The following is a 20,661-nucleotide window of genomic DNA, read 5'->3' on the forward strand; positions in this document are numbered from 1 at the left end:
CTGCCTTCTCCGCGGGGCCGGGCTGCCTTCTCCGCGGGGCCGGGCTGCCTTCTCCGCGGGGCCGGGCTGCCTTCTCCGCGGGGCCGGGCTGCCTTCTCCGCAAGGCCGGGCTGCCTTCTCCGCGGGGCCGGGCTGCCTTCTCCGCGGGGCCGGGCTGCCTTCTCCGCGGGGCCGGGCTGCCTTCTCCGCGGGGCCGGGCTGCCTTCTCCGCGGGGCCGGGCTGCCTTCTCCGCGGGGCCGGGCTGCCTTCTCCGCGGGGCCGGGCTGCCTTCTCCGCGGGGCCGGGCTGCCTTCTCCGCGGGGCCGGGCTGCCTTCTCCGCGGGGCCGGGCGGCCTTCTCCGCGGGGCCGGGCTGCCTTCTCCGCGGGGCCGGGCTGCCTTCTCCGCGGGGCCGGGCTGCCTTCTCCGCGGGGCCGGGCTGCCTTCTCCGCGGGGCCGGGCTGCCTTCTCCGCGGGGCCGGGCTGCCTTCTCTGCCTCGCCGGGCTGCCTTCTCTGCCTCCCCGGGCTGCCTTCTCCGCGGGGTTGGGCTGTCTTCTCTGCCTCGCCGGGCTGTCTTCTCTGCCTCGCCGGGCTGCCTTCTCCGTGGGGCCGGGCTGCCTTCTCTGCCTCGCCGGGCTGCCTTCTCTGCCTCGCCGGGCTGCCTTCTCTGCCTCGCCGGGCTGCCTTCTCTGCCTCGCCGGGCTGCCTTCTCCGGGCGGGCTGCGGTGGCTGTATGGAGCAGGCCTGTGCTGCAGGTGTCCCAGATGCTCTGTGTTGAAATGATGGCTCCTGGAGTCAGCACATGCACAGATGGAGTTCTCGGCTGAGAGCTCCATCTGCGCATGCGCTACTCTGGGTGCCATTTTTTTTTTTTGAAGCCCGGACCGCCAACAGAGCATTTGGGACACCTGCACCACAGGCCTGCTCCACACAGCCACCGCAGCTTCCACTGCCAGGACCGATCCCACCAGCACCGCCCCTGCCTCCTGTGACCCCACTTCACTGCTGCCGCCCCCTCCGGCAAGACAGCCATATACTTGTTGCATGTGATGGATGAAAGCCTTGCTGTGCATCCTCTATATTGTACATTGTGTCTTCCAGGGCAAGTTGGATGACTACCGGGATCGAATGGACAAAGGAGAACGGCTGAATCAGGACCAACTGGTAATTGCACAACGCCCCTCTCATTTCAGCGCTGATTTTAGTGAACGTGGCACCGTCTGGTTTTGCTACTTTAGCATAGAACCAGTTGAGGAGCTGACACCGGCCGTAGAGTCCTATGAGATCCGCAGGCTGCCTGAGGCCGGACCTTCCGGGTAACTCGGACAGTAACTTCCAGCCATGGTTTTGGGATCTATTTGTAACTCGATCATGTTTTTGGCTAAATTGCATCCACCCAAATGACTGAGACCGACTGGAGAGTCCCTAAACTTCTGCCTAAAAATAAAATAGAAAGTTTTAGGAGAGAAGTAAAAGACACTCCTTTAGGTGACGGCCCTGTAATGTGAAAAGGCTTTCGAGCCGTTAACTTTTTCTATTTACGTTTTTAAGGATGCGGTGGCGAAATATCAAGAGGTTGTGACAAACATGGAATTTGCTCGTGAACTTCAAAAAAGTTTTATGGCCTTGGGACAAGATGTAAGTGGATGAAATCCTCCATTCCCCCAATCTTCCTTTTTCTTTGCACTTCTCAATTGGTTTGGGGGCATTTTGGTATCTGTGTAACCGGCCGTCTGCAAAGCGTATGATCCAAGCTATCCGTATCATAATAATATTTTATAATCTTTATTTTTATATAGCGCTAACATATTCCGCAGCGCTTTACATACATCAGGAACACTGTCCCCATTGGGGCTCACAATCTAATATCTGTATGTCTTTGGAATGTGGGAGGAAACCCACAAAAACACGGGGAGAACATACAAACTCCTTGCAGATGGTGTCCTTGGTGGGATTTGAACCCAGGACCCCAGCGCTGCAAGACTGCGGTGCTAACCACTGAGCCACCACAAGACTGCAGTGCTAACCACTGAGCCACCACAAGACTGCAGTGCTAACCACTGAGCCACCACAAGACTGCAGTGCTAACCACTGAGCCGCCGTGCTGCCAATATGATAGACCTCTGCAATGCTGTTGTCTTGCAGCCCGGCCGGCTCTTGTGGCTGTAATACGGAGGCTATCATCCTCGTGACTCCTCAGGGGGAATTTGCTCCCTTTTTTTGGCTTGCTGCGGTTTACTTTAGTCCGTTTTTAATATGCACATTAATCATTTTAGATTCAGAAAACTCTCAAAAAAGCGTCTCGTCGAGAGCAGCTCCTGCGCGAAGAAGCAGAACACAAACGATTAAAAACGGTGCTGGAGCTCCAGTTCATCCTGGATAAACTCGGAGACGAGGAAGTCCGCAACGACTTGAAGCAAGGGTTAAACGGCGTTCCTGTCTTGTCCGAAGAAGAACTCAGTGTATTGGATGAGTTTTACAAACTGGTGGAGCCTGATCGGGACCCAACGATAAGGTAAAATAGCCATCATCTTGGGCCGAGAGGTCTTAAAGGGGTTTTTAAAATATTGATGGCACAACCCATGCGCAGGTGTTAGAAAGAAGCTTCTAATCCTGCACAATCCCTTTATGTGCCCCTCTTAAAGTTACATTTACACACCTATCAGCTTGGCTTTAGGTAATTGGCAAAGCTGAGCCGTTAGGTGTTCAAGGTGTACCGTATTTTTCGGATTATAAGACGCACTTTTCCTCCCAAAAATTTGGAAGGAAAATGAGGGGTGTGTCTTAAAATCCAAATATAGCTTTACCTGGGGGACCTGTCTGTGCGGCGATCGGGTGCATTCAGGCGGCTGGGTGCAGGCGGCAGCCGGTTGCCTATCGGTGCCAGCTGCCTCTCTGTGCGGGTAGCCTACTGGCTGCCACTCTGTGCGAGCGGGCGGCTGTGCGGCAGGTTTCACAGGGTGCCCGCGGTCCCAGTTTCAAATGATGGCGCCGGGAGTCGGCGCGTGCGCAGATGGAGGCCTTGGATGAGAGCTCCATCTGCACATGGGCCGCTCCAGGCGCCATCATTTGAACCGGGACCGCGGACACTGGTACACTCTCTGACCCGCCGTGCCTGCCACCACAGACGACGCTGTGCCTGCCAGCACAACCTTTGCCTCCTGTGACCCCGCTTCACCACCACTGCTTCCCCCCCTCCAGTAAGACGACAAAGGAGCATAAGACGGACCCCATTTTTATTTTTTTTTCCCCTTTTTTATCTCTAAATTTGGGGTGCGTCTTATAATCAGGTGCATCTTATAAAGCGAAAAATACGGTATATGATGCAGATTCTTCAGGTGCAAAATTTGTAGTATTGTGGAGGAGATTTTACGCAATTCTCTCTAGTAAATTTAGCCGCTCTACAGGTTTGACATCAATTTCTGCAACGTTTATTTACTGCAGATTTGACCCTTTGCAGTGAGGCTACTTTCACACTTGCGTTGGACGGCTTCCGTTGCTATCCGCAGCCTTGAGGAATTACGGTAACCGTTGCAGGAAACCGTTATATTCCTCATAGACTTCTATTAGCTACGGATAGCAACGGATGGTCTTGAGTTCCATCCGCTGCACGACGCAGCGTCGTTGTTTTGACGCTGCGTCGGGCAGAGGAAACGCTGCATGTAACGTTTTTTGAGCAGCGCAATCCGTAGGATTTCGCTGCGCTTGCTCTCTTTGGCACCCTGCACTCGTAACCAGGGTAAACATCGGGTTACTAAGCAATGCGCTCTCCCTAGTTACCCGATATTTACCCTTGCTACGGGTGCGGGGAGCCCGACACTTTCCCGCTCGGGTCCGCCCCCTCCTGCACTTCACTTCATGTGTACACATGCACGCACTCACACTCACCTGTCCCCAGCCTTGCATTCCTCGCTACACTGACGTCCTCAGTGCCATGATCCCGCTCGGCTCCACAAACCCCGAACTCCGCCCCCCTCACACATTCTCGGTGGCCGAACGATCAGCTGATCACCCGGCGACCGGCTGCTGTGAGTGATCGGCTGATCGTTCACAATAGTCTGCCGCCGGTAAAACGAAAGAAGAAGAAAAAAATAAAGATTCCGTTGTTCTGTACGATCCGTTGTGCCACTAAATGCAACACATCCGTTGCATCCGTCACACAACGCAATGCTACGGAAGCCGTTCAACCCAAGTGTGAAACTAGCCTGAAAGGGGTGAAATCTCCAGGAATTCTGCACCCTCTGATGAGGAAATGTCCCGTGTGGACATAGACCTAGAAAGGAGCTGGTAAATTGGGGGGGGGGTGTCATGGACGCACAGAGAAGCTCTGGGCCCTGTCTGGATTAGTTGGGGCTGTGGATGGATGATTTGTCTCTAGCAGCTTCTTACATTTACGTGGTGTGTATATATAGGGACTAAGTAAATGCTGTGTGTATATGTATATATATATCTATATATATAATTGCCTTATTCTGTTTGTCTGTCTGTCTTGCTCCAAAATTGTGTCCTTACCGTGACATGTCCTTACGGTGACAAACAGCGGATTGACCGCTGGGTTCGCCATGGCCCCGCCCCCCCCCGCACGGATTGGCTACTCGCCGCCTCGGGTCCGCCCCCCCCCCCCCCCCCCCGCACGGATTGGCCATGTCCTTACGGTGACAAACAGCGGATTGGCCGCTGGGCTCACCATGGCCCCACCCCCCACACACGGATTGGCCGCTCGGCTTCACGGATTCACCATGGCCCCACCCCCCCGCACGGATTGGCCGCTCGGCCTCACGGATTGGCCGCTCACCTCGGCTCGTCCCCCCCCGCACGGATTGGCCGCTCGCATCGCCTCGGCTCCGCCCCCCCCGCACGGATTGGCCGCTCGCCCAGGCTCCGCCCCCCACACGGAATGGCCTCTCGCCCGGAGGTGAGCGCATCAAGGTCCTGCAGCGGCGGAACACACACACAGGCACACACATAAGAACAGACACACACACACACACACATCAGATCACACTCACTCTCACACACACCTCACACACACATCAGATTGCATCCACACACTCACAACATCCCGTGATATCGCTTGTTTCTCGGCGGCGATACTGTGCAGTGACCTTCCAGGACCTGCCGGAGGATCGCAACACACAAACACCGCTCTCACCCCCCGCCACACCCAGAACATACATACATATATACATACACATATATATATATATATATATATATATATATATATATATATATATATATATAAAAAATCATACATTAAGTACACAATAAGAAAATTCTAGAATACTTGATGCGTAGAATCGGGCCACCTTCTAGTGTGTGTGTATGTATATATATATATATATATATATATATATATATTATAATATATTATAAATACATATACATGTCCACTGCCATTGATTCAGGAGCGGATCTGAGATGTCTTCTCTTCTTTCTCATTAGGTTGGGTGAGCAGTATGAACAGGCGTCCATTCACTTGTGGGACGTCCTTGAAAGCAAAGACAAGGCCGTGTGTGGAACCACATGTAAGGCGTGTGTAAAGCCCCCCCCCTATACCTGTGCATGGGCTGAGCTGCTGCGCGGCCGGTACCGGAGTGCACGGCACACAATGCTGCATTGCCTGCGCTGGCTCTTCCTTAGTCAGCAGTGACCCAGCCTCCACGCCGCGGCTTCTGCCCTCTCAGCAGGATTGCTGCTGATTGCACACAATGTGCCCGCTTTCTAGAAAATCAGATTACAAGCAACAAAGAATTTGCAAGAATTGGGTCTTCATCTCTGAAGCCGATGCACGGGGAGGGAGCAGGGCTTGGCACAACATTCGGTTAAGGCCGTTCTCCAATCCCAGCTCACATCTGTGCTGATGACGGTGCACCAGAAGATGACCGCATGGCTAATCCGGTATTATACGCCGGTCATTAGAGTAGGACACACGACCGATGCTGGTGAATCGTGCACACACATAGCCCTTCTCACATACCATCTAAAAGGGAGGTCTCTCCTGACTGTATTTAGACTTTTCTCCTTAGACCCCACAATAGCTTCTCATACAGCCAGATCAGATCTCATACTTTGCGCAGATGAGGGACAATCACCCTGAAACACTGTTTGCAAATTGAGGTTCTGATCTGGCATAAATCCTAGGTCATATGAAAAGGCTCGTTAAAGGGAGACTTTAGACTTTTAGGATTGCTTCTCCCAATAGGTGGCGCTAGAGTTCGTCTCCTTCCTCCCTGAAGACAATTTAATGTATTCAGACTGAAATCTCACACTTAGCATGATAGGCACATGTGTGGGTGAGGCAGCCATAATATGGATAAAGAATAAGGTCTGCAATATGGGCATGTGGATTTGCAAGACGCCTCTGCATCAGTGTTGGCCTCTGTTTGCCTACGGATCAGTAGGGCGGCTGGGTGACCCCATAGTGCGGCTTTTATTCCCCTTTTGTGATTAGGACTGATAAGATCTTGTCTTGTTTTCTCTAGATAAAGCTCTGCATGAGCTGCTGGATCGTGTCCTCCAGAGTGGATATTTCGATAGCCCCCAGAATCACCACAACGGGCTCTGTGAGGAGGAGGAAGCCCTTGCAGTGCCGCCTGCAGAAGAACAAGCGCCCGAGCTTGGTATTTTCATGACTTTTTGTCATTCTCCCTTCATGTGGATTTCCTTAGCATTGCACAGGTGATGCCATGATCACCTGTGCCGGTGATTAAATTATCACCTGTGCAATAATAAAGAAATCCCGAAAACATGACATGTTGGTGGCTTTTGAGGACGGAAGTTGGAGAGCATTGATCCCCAACGTGCGTTTCGGTTGTAAAACTGCAACTTCATAATTGGTTTTATGACAGATGTAGAGTCACCGGTTAAGTGACATTGCTGTAGGGGGTTCATTGGGTGTAAATGACTTCTTGTTTGAACCCTAAACTATATAGATCTATATGAGTGGTCAACTTGTAGAGAACTTTAGAGGTTATTCCTCAACACGTGGACAGGTGATGGGTTTCTGATTGGTGAGGGGTGACAGCTGGGATACGTGCCACCACTCCATTCATTCTCTATATGACTGTACCTGGCCGTCTCCAGCAGCTCCATAGACAATGAATCGGTGGCTCCATTTTGCTAGATTCTGCTGCTAGGATTCTGTGGGGACCCCAGTGGTCGGACTTTCAATGTCTGTAAAGACCAGCTCCATGCATTGTTTCACAACACCCCCCCCCCCCCATACATTAAAAATATATATTACAGCTTATGGTCTTCTCCAGTGCCCACTGCCTCTCTGGTCCTCTTTTACACCATAGGACTTAAATCAGACCAGCCGGGGAGGAGTGGGGAGGTCACAGCTTTGTTTTTAGCTGCATTTTCTCCTAATGTATATATTTTTTTTTTCCCCATAGGCTTAGAACCCGAAACTGTGGAGGAATATGCTGAGCCCACTGAAGTAGAGTCCACCGAGGTAAGGGCTTTTCAGGCAGCATCTCGGACTGACTTGTGCTGATTCCGGTGGGAAATTGAGCCGCGTCCAGTATGGGCAGCTCTCCGGGACGAGGAGTCTTATGCAGCAGCTGATTGGGGGGGAATAATGCCCCTCTGCAAGTAAAAGCCGCTGTTTCTATAAGCTGTAATTTTAGCCAGTGGTGATAAGAGGACTGCGGACTTCTGTGCAATGGAAAATGCTGTCCTGCCGATGGCTCCTGCAGATCACGCCGGGAAGGGGTTAAACTTTCTGCTGGATATATTGGTTTATTAAGATAAAATCATTAAGGCTGTGTGTCCACGGTGCTTTTTTATGTGCAGATCTTCTGCATACAAAAAAAACACATTTTGGCAGGAAAAACGCAGCAGAATGAAAAACACTTTTTCATGTTTGCGTGTTTTTTTTTTGTTTTTTTTTGCATTTAGTTATGGCGATCGCAGGGATTCAGGTGCTGTACCCCCACAATCACTGCCAGGTCTCCAGCTGTTACACCCGGGGCCCGGCTCTCATTGGTCGATGTGGTCCCGCACTCCTGGTAGTTTAAGGCTGGGGCCACATGGGGGACTAATGCAATCCTCGCATGACACTCAGCTCACGCTGGCAGCACAGCAGGAGCCGAGTGTCACTGTGACTGTGGTCCGATCATGCGATCGGACCACAGCTGCCGGGGGTGGGCCGGCACTGAGGAGGGGACGGCCGGCACTGAGGAGGAGAGGGAGGGATTTATCTCCCTCTCTCCTCCGTAGCTGGCTATTGCCATTCTCGCATTGCACTCGTGGTATACCGGTATATTGCGAACGAGTGCAGTGCGATCTTTCTCTTGCCCCATAGACTTGAATGGGTGCGAGAGAAACAAGGATCGCATTGCACCTGCAGCATGCTGCATTGTTTTCTTGGTCCGATTAGGGCTGAGAAAATAATCGCTCATGTGTGCTGGCACATATTGGTCCAAGTGGAATGCGATGTTCTATCACATTCCACTCGCTCTGGTTTTCATCTCGTGTGTCTTAGGCCTAATCCCCTGAATGTTGCTATCAATGCGATCACAGCATTCAGGGGTCAGGAGAGGGATCACTTACCTCTCCCTGACAATTGGGTCAGTGGAATGTGATCACAGGGACCCGATCACTGCCATGGCAACCCTGAGTTGTCACCATGACGACCCTGGGTTACTGAGCTATGGAGAGCCTCACGCACTATGCTGTATGCATGGTGTGTGAGGTGAAGTGCTTCGCTATAATCCCCTGTAGTGATAAAGCATTGCTGGGGATTATAGAAAAACAGAAAAAAAAATGCAGAATCAATTGACGCGCTGCAAGGAAAAGAGAAGCAGCAGCGTGCGCACAGCAAGTCAGGATTCCCATACACTTCCCTGCAGTATTGATTAAAATCTGCAAGGAAAAATGCATGAAAAAAAGCAACGTGTGCACAGAGCCTTAAGGGGGTTTACTACTAAATACAGTTTTCTGCTCACAGGATGGGTCCCAGCCTTCAATCTCTCTCTCGGTCCCATCATTCAATCTTCAGACTCTGGGTCTGAGCCCCCCATGTAAATAGATAGTTTTGCGTGTGTGGTAATGGTCTTAGATTTCGGAGCACAGCTCAGATATTTTTTCTCTATCGGCAGCATGTGGATGAGAGGCTACAGTTTCTGCTCCTGTAACATGCTGTGGTTTCCCGCATGCAGTCTTGCTTTATTGGCAGGTGATTTACAGACCGGTGGCATAATCTTATTTCAGCGGTCAGTCACTTGTGTCCGGGTGGCCGGTTCCTATCTCCATCCATGGCCGGGTGGGCGAGGGCTCGTCTGAAGCTTTCTCCTCTGGTTCTCATTTCCCTCTGGGTGGCTTTACACTTTCATGCTCCGGCGTCTTGTCCTTTGATCCTCCTGTCGTCTGCTTGTGTAGACATTTGTGTGATTTCTTTCCCCCTACAGTTTGTGAACAGACAGTTCATGGCAGAAAGCCAGTTCAGCAGTGAGAAGGAACAAGTTGATGACTGGACCGTAGAAACTGTTGAAGTAAGTGCGACTTTACCTCACTCCCTCCTTTCAAGAAGAGCGACCATTAAGGCCTTGTATATTTAATGCGGATGGATAATACATATTTTGGGGGGTGTTGTGAGACTTCACAAAGCGTTTGCTGGAAGCCTGGCTTTACCCGTTTGTGATCATTTTTCCTTTCTGCTGTCAATTATATAGATATAGATATAGATATATAATATGTATATAAATATTATGTATATTAATATTATATATATATAGAATATATATATAATATTTATATATAATATTTATATGTGTGTATATATATATATATATATATATATATAATATTAATATGTGTATGTGTGTATATATATATATATATATATATATATAATATTATTATATATATATATATATATATATATAATATTATTATAAATATATATATATATATATAATATTATTATAAATATATATATATATATATATATATATATAATATTATTATAAATATATATATATATATAATTTAAATATATATAATAATATAAATATATATAATATTATTATAAATATACATATATATATATAATTATACTAGAAGGTGGCCCGATTCTACGCATAGGGTATTCTAGAATTTACGTATTGTGTAGTTCATGTATGATTTTTGTTATATATATATATAGATGTTGTTGTGTGTAGGTTTGTGTAGGGCGCTGTACATGTTCTGGGTGTTGTCTGGGTGTGGCGGGGGGTGAGAGCGGTGTTGTTTGTGTGTTGCGTGTGTTGCATTGTTTGTGGAGCGCTGTGTGTCTGTAGCGTTGCGTGTGTGTTGCGCGGTTTGTGTGGGTGTGGTGTGTTTTGGGGGGAGGTATGTTTTGTGCAATGTGTGTGTTGTGCGGTATGTGCGTATATTTATGTATGCCGCGGTGTTTGTGTGTTGGGTGTTGTGTGTGTGCAGCGTTGTCTGTGTGTGTGGGTGTCTGTGTAGGGCGGTGTTTGTGGTTCCCAGTGTGTGTGTGTTGTGTGTGTGTGTGTGTGTGTGTTGGGGGGAGGTGTGCACCTCCCATCGTGCTCCATCCCCCATGCTGCGCACCCCCCATCGTGCTCCACCCGCCATGCTGCGCACTCCCAAACGTGCTCCATCCGCCATGCTGCGCATTCCCAAACGTGCTCCATCCCCCATGCTGCACCAGCATCAGCCTCTCTACCCGCAGCATCAGCCTCTCTCCTCCCAGCATCAGCCTCTCTCCTCCCAGCATCAGCCTCTCTGTCCCCATCATCAGCCTCTCTCCTCCCAGCCTCAGCCTCCCCCAGCATCAGCCTCTCTTCTCTCAGCCACCCCCCTCCCAGCCTCCCTCCTCCCAGCCTCCCCCAGCATCAGCCTCTCTCCTCCCAGCCTCCCCCAGCATCAGCCTCTCTCCTCCCAGCCTCCCCCAGCATCAGCCTCTCTCCTTCCAGCCTCCCCCAGCATCAGCCTCCCCCAGCATCAGCCTCTCTCCTCCCAGCCTCCCTCCTCCCAGCCTTCCCCAGGATCAGCCTCTCTCCTCCCAGCCTCCCTCTTCCCAGCCTTCCCCAGCATCAGCCTCCACCTCCCAGCCTCCCTCAGCATCAGCCTCCCCCAGCATCAGCCTCTCTCCTTCCAGCCTCCCCCAGCATCAGCCTCTCTCCTTCCAGCATCAGCCTCCCCCAGCATCAGCCTCTCTCCTCCCAGCCTCCCCCAGCATCAGCCTCCCCCTCCCAGCCTCCCCCAGCATCAGCCTCCCCCAGCATCAGCCTCTCCCCTTCCAGCCTCCCCCAGCATCAGCCTCCCCCAGCATCAGCCTCCGCCTCCCAGCCTCCCCCAGCATCAGCCTCCGCCTCCCAGCCTCCCCCAGCATCAGCCTCCGCCTCCCAGCCTCCCCCAGCATCAGCCTCTCTCCTCCCAGCCTCCCCCAGCATCAGCCTCTTTCCTCCCAGCCTCCTCCATCATCAGCCTCTCTCCTCCCAGCCTTCCCTAGCATCAGCCTCCCCCTCCCAGCCTCCCCCAGCATCAGCCTCCCCCAGCATCAGCCTCTCTCCTTCCAGCCTCCCCCAGCATCAGCCTCCCCCAGCATCAGCCTCTCTTCTCCCAGCCTCCCCCAGCATCAGCCTCCCCCTCCCAGCCTCCCCCAGCATCAGCCTCTCTCCTTCCAGCCTCCCCCAGCATCAGCCTCCCCCAGCATCAGCCTCTCTCATCCCAGCCACCCCCAGCATCAGCCTCCCCCAGCATCAGCCTCTCTCCTCCCAGCCTCCCCCAGCATCAGCCTCCCCCAGTATCAGCCTACACCCTCCCAGCCTCCCCCAACATCAGCCTCCCCCAGCATCAGCCTCCCCCAGCATCAGCCTCTCTCATCCCAGCCACCCCCAGCATCAGCCTCCCCCAGCATCAGCCTCTCTCCTCCCAGCCTCCCCCAGCATCAGCCTCCCCCAGCATCAGCCTACACCCTCCCAGCCTCCCCCAACATCAGCCTCCCCCAGCATTAGCCTCCCCCTCCCAGCCTTCCCCAGGATCAGCCTCTGTCCTCCCAGCCTCCTCCAGCACGCCGTGCTCCTCTGCCGACACTCACAGATCCGATCGCATACACTCACACACACTCACACACACCCGATCGCATACAGTCACACACACCCGATCGCATACACTCACACACACCCGATCGCATACACTCACACACCCCCATATCGCATACACTCACACACACCCGATCGCATACACTCACACACATCCGATCGCATACACTCACACACACACACACACTGACGATATTGCACATACGCGCTCACACTCACAACATCCGGAGATACCACATGCTTCCGGCCATGTGATCCTCCGGCAGGTCCTGGAAGCTCAAAGCACAGTATCGCCGCCGAGAAGCAAGCGATATCCCAGGATGTTGTGAGTGTGTGGATGCGATGTGATGTGTGTGTGAGAGTGAGTGTGATCTGATGTGTGTGTGTGTCTGTTGTTATGTGTGTGAGTGTGGATTTTCCGCCGCTGCAGGACCTTGATGCGCTGGTAACTATGCTACCATGGTTACCAGCGCATCCCATCCCCCACTTGCACGGGAGCCCACACCAGCATACGGCGGCAAACCCCAGCAATGCGAGGGTTTGTGTCGGCTGGGTTGGCGGCGTATGCTGGTGTGGGCTCCCGGGGGTATAGTACTCACCTGGGAGTCGTGTCTCCGTGTCAGTTCGGGGGATGCGTGCGGGGGGCGGGGCCAGAGCGAGCGTGCATTGCGTGAGGGGGGCGGGGCGTGGCCGAGTTGCCAATACGTGCAGGGTGCCGGGGCGAGAGGCCAATCCGTGGGGGGGCGGAGCCTGTGCGAGCGGCCGGCCAATCCGTGTGAGGGGGGAGCCAGGGCGAGCGACCAATCCGTGCGGGGGGGCGGGGCCATGGTGAGGCCAGCGGCCAATCCGCTTTGTGTCACCGTAAGGACACAATTTTGGAGCAAGACAGACAGACAGACAGAATAAGGCAATTATATATATAGATTATTATTATTATATTTTTTTATTTTTATTTTTTTTTAAATAGGTTGTGAACTCACTCCAGCAACAGCAGGCTGCATCCCCTCCAAATCCTGAGCCCCTTCCACTAAATGCTATCCCTCAAGTTCAGCCGGATCCCATTGTCCGAAGGCAAAGGGTTCAGGATCTAATGGCCCAAATGCAAGGTCCATACAATTTCATGCAGGTTAGTAAAGACTCCTTCCCCCCCTCACCATACAGAACATATATTGAACCCGATGGAGCCCATGCATCATTCTGTCTTCATAGGACTCTATGTTGGACTTTGACAACCAACCGATTGACCCGGCCATTGTGTCTGCACAACCCATGAATCCAGCTCAGAGCCTGGATCTGCCACAGATGGTTTGTCAGCCAGGTATAACAGGTCAATGAAACTTACATTTATTAAAGGGAACCTGTCACATGGAAAAAAGCTACTAACCTGCATATATGGGATTAATCGCGTTCAGAACTGCGCCTACACATTGAACCCCGGAACGACCTTTATTCCCTTCCCGCAGCATTCCGGTTTCAGTCACAGGGGCGGTGTCACCACTGGTTCAGTCACTGTGTACGGAGAGCGGCGACTGTAACTGACCCCCGCACTGACTGACAGCCGCTCCGCATTAGAAACAGCTGTCAGAGCGGGGGGCAGTTACAGCCGCCCCTCTCCATATAAAGAGCGGTGACTGAACCCCTGACAGCGCCGCCCCCGTGACTGAAAGTAGAACTATGCAGGGCAAATAGCAGAAGCTGGATAAACATATAGATGAGATGATCGCAGGGGGTTGGACCCGATGGCCCTTGAGGTCCTTTCCAACGCTACCATTCTATGAATAAAGGCTATTGCCTCGTGACAGCAGCGTTCAATGTGCAGGCGCCGGGCAGGTTTCAAATGCTTTTAACCTGCAGATTAATCCCATAGATGCACTTTAATAGCGTTTTTACAACTGACCGATTCCCTTTAAAGATCTTTCCGTTTGTCCCGGGAAATAAGAGCGCACTGGAGAGTAACAAAACTGTTCTCTTCTTAATTTTAGTTCACCCTGAGACCCGGCTATCGCAGCCCAGCCAAGTTCCAGATAGCACACAGGTGAGCACAAGATGCAATTACACTTGATATTCTTAGTGTCCAGCCTCCAATGCTATAGAAAATCTTAGGCTGTGTGCCCACAGGACTCTGTACCCGCGGATTTTGCCACCAAAAACCTGCGTATTTATCTGGATTTTCCAGATAAATCCGCAGGATTAAGCAAGTACAGACACTCCCCATGTTATCCTATGAGATTTGGGCAGTGCTGTATCAATGGTGCAGTATGTGCGGCTGCGGAATATGCTGCTGATGTCCCGCAGCCACACATAACTTCATGTCAATTATTCCTGGGGAAATATCTGCGGAATTCCCGCTCCTCCACTATGGAGATACAGGGCGGGAATTCCGCAGGTATTTCCCCACTTGTCCTGCAGGTTTACCGCGGCAAAAAATGCTTGAAACCCGCAGCAATGGATAGCTGCGGATTCCGGGGAGCAGCTGCGGGAAACCTGCGGAAATATCCGTGGGTACATTGTCCCTTGGGCACATAGACTTATGGTGCAGGGCATGAATACATAGCATTGCAGATTCTGCCTGACTCCTGTAGTGAAGCAAACAAATGGTCCGTGCTGCCATTTATTATTAAAATCTGGAAAACCTATTGTGTGCCCTATTGTATTCTTTTATATAATCAGAGGTTGTCAGGGAAAAAAAATATGCCTACAAATCAGCATGGTGGAAGTGTGGACACATGCACCGCTTCCGCACTCCACGGTCGTGCAAGTATATTCATGTGCTTTGTTTTCAGGACTGCTGAGATCATAAGGAGTAAGATAACTGTAAATTACTTTGAGCTTGATCTTCTTTCTTGGCAGGTCCCAATGGTATCTTCCACTAGTGAAGGCTACGCTGGGTCTCCACAGATGTACCAAACGTCTCATCCCACAGAGCAGAGGTCCCCAAAAGATGCCATGGAGCAAATTCAGGTAGCACACAACCATTCCAGATCCTCCAGCCGTCCTCCCACCCTTCCGGGGTCCTTCTCTATATCGGCATGTCTTGTTTGCAGGCATCGCTATCCCTAAGTACAGACCCCACACAGACTTCGCCGTCGCTTCCTGCTGCTTCCCAACCTCAGGTGTTTCAGACCGGGTCCAACAAGCCTCTGCACAGCAGTGGTATCAATGTGAATGCTGCTCCATTCCAGTCCATGCAGACTGTAAGTCATGGTGGGAGCCGGTGGGTGGCTTTGCTCGTCGCATGCTTTTCTACAACCAAAACTCTTCAATGGTTTTTTTTCTCTCTCTCTTTTGTTAGGTATTTAATATGAATGCGCCTGTCCCTCCCGTGAATGAGGCAGAAACGCTGAAACAGAACCAGTACCAACCCGGTTACAATCAATCTTTCCCCGGCCAGCCTCATCAAGTGGAACAATCTGATCTTCAACAAGAGCAGCTACAAACAGGTGACCGTTCAGACTGTAAATGTGAAGCCGTACACACGCGGTAACGGGGGTTCAGGGTTTATGGACTTTGCGGTTTATAAGGCAGACAGTCATATTCATTGCTATTCCTCTGCTGGCTTTAGTGGTAAACCCTTACCATGCCGCATCGGACCAGTCTCACCAAGCCTCTGCTGGGCATCAGCAGGCACAACAGCAGAACGCCGGATTTCCTCGCAACAGCCAACCCTTCTACAACAACCGAGGGATGCCCCGTGGCGGACAGCGTGGCAGCAGGGGCTTGATGAATGGCTACAGAGGGCCCTCTAATGGTTTCAGAGGTATGTATCGGAGCAAACCTGGTCACTTCACACGTGTTTTGTTCCTATGTAATCCAAAAAAACCCCTCATGGGTGCTTAATAAATACAGTGTTCATCTCAAAAAGACCCCCATGGACAGATAAATAGTATACACCTGCCCCTAAGAGTCAAAACACCATGAAATAAAATATATGTATTAAAAAATAGACTGACCCAGTTAAAAACAGAGGAGCAAAAATATTCAATAATAGATAGGGAAATTCAAGAGGCAGTATATCTAATATATAAAGCTGAATGTGTGTATGTAGGTGTGTATGTGTGTGTGTGTGTGTATGTCCGGGATTGGCATCTGCACCGTTGCAGCTACAGCCACAAAAGTTTGCACACTCACACGTCTGAACCCCGAGAGCGTCATAGGCTATGTTTTGAGGGGAAATTTTAACCCCGCGCTTTACAGTTATTCGCTAAAAAACCTGCCTCCATTAAAGCGAATGGCGCTGGGAGCCACAGTGCAGCCAGAACTTCAGAAGAATGCGCAGCCACGCCCTTATATGGAATGTTGGCGTGTCACAATGCAGGCAGGGAAAGAGACAGACACAGGGAAAGAGGCAGACACAGACAGGGTAAGAAACCGACATAGACAGGGTAAGATACAGACACAAAGAGACAGACACAGACAAAGAGACAGACTGACAGAGAAAGAGACAGATACAGACACAGGGAAACAGACAGACAGGGAAAGAGAGGGAAAGAGACAGACAGGGTAAGAGACAGACAAAGACAGGGTAAGAGACAGACAAAGACAGGGTAAGAGACAGACACTGGGAAAGAGACAGACAGGGAAAGAGAGGGAAAGAGACAGACAGGGTAAGAGACAGACAAAGACAGGGTAAGAGACAGACAGACAGGTTAAGAGACAGACACTGGGAAAGAGACAGACAGGGAAAGAGAGGGAAAGAGACAGACAGGATAAGAGACAGACAAAGACAGGGTAAGAGACAGACAAAGACAGGGTAAGAGACAGACAGACAGGTTAAGAGACAGACACTGGGAAAGAGACAGACACTGGGAAAGAGACAGACACTGGGAAAGAGACAGACACTGGGAAAGAGACAGACACTGGGAAAGAGACAGACACTGGGAAAGAGACAGACACTGGGAAAGAGACAGACACTGGGAAAGAGACAGACAAGGAAAGTGACAGAGATAGATAGACAGACAGGGAAAGAGACAGACTGAGAAAGAGACAGACTGAGAAAGAGACAGACTGAGAAAGAGACAGACTGAGAAAGAGACAGACTGAGAAAGAGACAGACTGAGAAAGAGACAGACTGAGAAAGAGACAGACTGTGAGAAAGAGACAGACTGTGAGAAAGAGACAGACTATGAGAAAGAGACAGACTGAGAAAGAGACAGACTGAGAAAGAGACAGACGGAGAAAGAGACAGACGGAGAAAGAGACAGAGAGAGACAGAGATAGAGAGCGAGACAGAGATAGAGAGCGAGACAGAGATATATACAGAGGGGGAGACAGACAGAGAATGGGAGAGAAACAGAGAGACAGTTACTATCCCGGGGGTTAATATATTCTATTTATACATTTTATCCCGGGAATGTTAATACATTCTATTTTGTTAACAACAGTTATTAACCCGGGCGAAGCCGGGTAGTACAGCTAGTGTAAATATAAATACCAGCGGGACTACAATAAATAGGTAGAAAATAAATAAAGTAATTTCAAATAATAAATGTATAGCCTAATAAGCCTACAAAATGTTTCTCATAAATATTCCTTCCAAAAAAATATAAAGTGCATAGTGCTCTAATGTGAGACTGCTGCAATTAATATGGTATAAAGCATGGATTTAGATGTGCATTGCCTATGTGCAGAGTCCGTGGAATTCACCTGCCCGCTACCCGACGCACGTTTCGTCCTGCGTTGGACTTTCTCAAGGGAGGGTAGTATAGAAAGTGTTTTGTTCCTAGGATGAGACTATAGTGCAGTTGGTTGTGTAAACCGGTTATGTAGAAATGGCTGGGGATGAAACGTCCTACCCGGAGCAAAGGGCAAATTGTGAAAAGCAGCAAATGCTTACGTAGACAGGACAGACATGCTGCAGATTTTGGCTGTGGATTTTTGCAGGTAAAATCTGCAACAGAAAACACTCGCAGTCAGACAGAGGAGACTTTGCAAATTTCATTCACATGCGTAGAAATGATCTGCGGTTAATTGTAAATCTGCATTCTGTGGATTTGTCGCCACTTTTGCTGCAGATAAATCCACGCGTGGGCTCTGCTTTCTTTATTCTTGGGGCTGGTCACACAGTTTGTGCTGCGTGTTGTAGATCTGCATTTAATCTGTTCTTACACCGACAGGTGGTTATGACGGCTACCGCCCTGCCTTCTCCAACACTCCAAACAGCGGTTATTCACAGCCACAGTTCACGTCTCCCCGGGATTACACCAACAACTACCAACGGGTGAGTGCTGCAAGGAGCCGCGTCCAACTGCGGGGAAATGCCTGGCTGATGTATAGATTGTGCGGACATGGGGCACATTCACACGTAGCAGATATGCGTTAGCTTATGAGCAACATCCACATCTCCTGTCTATTTTGGTGCAGAAATTATTTAAGGGCTCCTTAGGAACAGAAACATGACACCCGACGGTCCCCATTAACTACAATGGGGTCCGGTAAGTTTTTGCAAGGTGTCCAAGTGAAAGAATAGAGCAAGATGATTTTGCACTTTGGAGTTTTGTGACAGTAAAGTAAACATTTTTCTTCATCGTTCCTATGGGAGACCCAGACCATGGGTGTATAGCTTCTGCCTCCGGAGGACACACAAAGTACTACACTAAAAAGTGTAGCTCCTCCCTCCGAGCATATACACCCCCTGGATAACCAAATATAGCCAGTTCAATGCTTTGTGTTCAGGAGGCATACATCCACACATGCATTCTCATCTGATTTTTGATTTTAAAGAGTTGGAAGAAAAGCGGGTCCAAGCCTGGACCCCCGGCATGTCCCTTCTCACCCCACTGTGTCGGCGGTGTTGTTAAGGTTGATTTCAGGGCTGGAGCCTTACATGCCGTGCTCCTTCACCATCCCTCGGGCTCTGGCTTGAAGTGGGAGCCAGCACGGTTCTCACTGCCTTGCAGGAGACCGGTCTCCATCCGCAGCCCTTTCAGGATACTGCCGGACGGAGCACTCATCCCTCAGGGACCTGGCTCTGCGTCTCACAAGCTAAGTATTGAGACGTTATTGTCGGGGGGTCCCTTGCACTTTATTGTGGGGAGAGTGTGTTATTTAACTTTGGTGAGATTTCCGGCCGGTTCTCTGGTTTTCACCTGAGAACCGCGCCGAGGGTGCCTGCGTGCCGGCCGCATTGTAAAATTTAGGCCCCGGCTTCGGCTGCGGCCTAGTTTCGTTTTCACTGCCCCTGCATGTCAGTCATGCAGAGGGACAGTGCGGCTCCGCTCACCGGCCGCTTAGCACAGGGGAGGACACTCCTCTCTGAGGAGATGTTTCCCTCCCCTGTATATCTCCTTGGCCCTCCGGATCCGGCTCTTTGACTAGGCCCCGCCCCCTCTAATCGCTCCGGCGCCATTTTATCAGCGTTCTCATACTGATCGGCGCTGGCTGCAGCATCTCTGCTAATCTGTCTGGGGGTCCGAGCTGTGGGATCCGGAGGGCACACAAACGGTCTGGTAAGCCACAACCTCCGGTTGTGGACCTTCTTATACACTCTCTGAAGCTCATTCTGGCTCAGAGCCCCCACCTCAGCAGCATGTCTCACACGAGGAGCAAGGCTGCAAGGCTGTACTCAATATGCACTGCATGTAAGCTCGTACTGCCTGAACCGAGCACATATCCACATTGTGATGCCTGCTCTAACATGATGGTGCCTCAGCCTGGAGTTTCCCCAGTGATCCCTCCGGCTGCTCCGGCCCCGGTGGCTGAACCCCCGGCTTGGGTAGAATCCTTCTCTAAGTCTATCTCCCAGTCTTTTGCCGACTCCATGGGAGAGTTGTCCCGGACTCTGCTGACCATGCATCAGCCCCCTTCTCAGGGCGCCTCTGCTGCTACGGCTCGCTCTGCAGAGCTCACAGAGGATTCTTCACCTGCTCCCAGACCCCGTCCTCCTAAAAGAAGACGCAGGGTCCCCTCGCCTTCCTCGTCCCGCGGCTCTGATTCCAGAGCTGACTCGCAGGACGAGGAGGATGTCTTTACTGGGGGCTCGGAGGCTACCTCCATGTGCCCCATTGATCTGACCGAGGGTGATGCGGATGTTAGTGATTTGATTGCGTCTATTAATTCTGTACTGGACCTCAATCCGCCTGTATCAGGGGAGCAATCCTCTCTGGCAGAAAAGCACCAGTTTACCTCGCCTAAGAGGACAAGGAGTGTGTTCTTTAACCACTCCAGTTTTCAGGCCACTGTTACCAAGCCCAGAGCCTGTCCTGACAAACGCTTCCCTAAGCGTGGTTCTGATGACCGTTTTCCTTTTCCACCTGAGGTGGTCAAGGAGTGGGCTCACTCACCAAAGGTAGACCCTCCGGTGTCTAGAATCTCAGCCCGGACAGTTGTATCTGTGGCTGATGGCACCTCACTTAAGGATTCCACTGACCGCCAGGTTGACCTTCTGGCCAAATCTGTATATGAGGCGGCAGGGGCCTCGTTCTCCCCATCTTTTGCAGCAGTGTGGGCTCTCAAAGCCATCTCTGCTTCTCTGGAGGAGATGCATTCCCTCACTAGGGACTCCATGCCTGAATTGGTTGCCTTAACTTCCCAGGCTTCAGCCTTTTCAGCCTACGCCATGTCTGCCATGCTGGAGGCTTCTCACCGCACTGCGGTGGCTTCAGCTAATTCCCTCACTATCCGCAGGAT

The 20,661-nt window shown here is 51.1% G+C and overlaps 1 protein-coding gene across 2 annotated transcripts in view; it reads left to right on the forward strand.

Annotated features, from left to right (window-relative positions):
- CAPRIN1 (cell cycle associated protein 1) overlaps window positions 1-20,661 on the forward strand; it is a 75,223-nt gene that overhangs the window by 18,557 nt on the left and 36,005 nt on the right. Inside the window, exons 3-17 of one of the 2 annotated variants that reach the window (XM_075325276.1) lie at window positions 1,082-1,144; window positions 1,532-1,618; window positions 2,257-2,495; window positions 5,426-5,508; window positions 6,466-6,603; window positions 7,378-7,436; window positions 9,394-9,477; window positions 13,004-13,162; window positions 13,246-13,363; window positions 14,019-14,071; window positions 14,887-14,997; window positions 15,081-15,230; window positions 15,329-15,476; window positions 15,599-15,793; window positions 18,150-18,253. In XM_075325276.1, coding sequence (XP_075181391.1) covers window positions 1,082-1,144; window positions 1,532-1,618; window positions 2,257-2,495; window positions 5,426-5,508; window positions 6,466-6,603; window positions 7,378-7,436; window positions 9,394-9,477; window positions 13,004-13,162; window positions 13,246-13,363; window positions 14,019-14,071; window positions 14,887-14,997; window positions 15,081-15,230; window positions 15,329-15,476; window positions 15,599-15,793; window positions 18,150-18,253 — 1,791 coding nt within the window. The remainder of the gene's footprint in view (window positions 1-1,081; window positions 1,145-1,531; window positions 1,619-2,256; window positions 2,496-5,425; window positions 5,509-6,465; window positions 6,604-7,377; window positions 7,437-9,393; window positions 9,478-13,003; window positions 13,163-13,245; window positions 13,364-14,018; window positions 14,072-14,886; window positions 14,998-15,080; window positions 15,231-15,328; window positions 15,477-15,598; window positions 15,794-18,149; window positions 18,254-20,661) is intronic. The other variant, XM_075325277.1, reaches the window with a different exon arrangement.

The sequence above is a fragment of the Anomaloglossus baeobatrachus genome, chromosome 10 (genome assembly GCF_048569485.1).
Source record: "Anomaloglossus baeobatrachus isolate aAnoBae1 chromosome 10, aAnoBae1.hap1, whole genome shotgun sequence".
Classification (NCBI taxonomy): Eukaryota; Metazoa; Chordata; class Amphibia; order Anura; family Aromobatidae; genus Anomaloglossus; species Anomaloglossus baeobatrachus.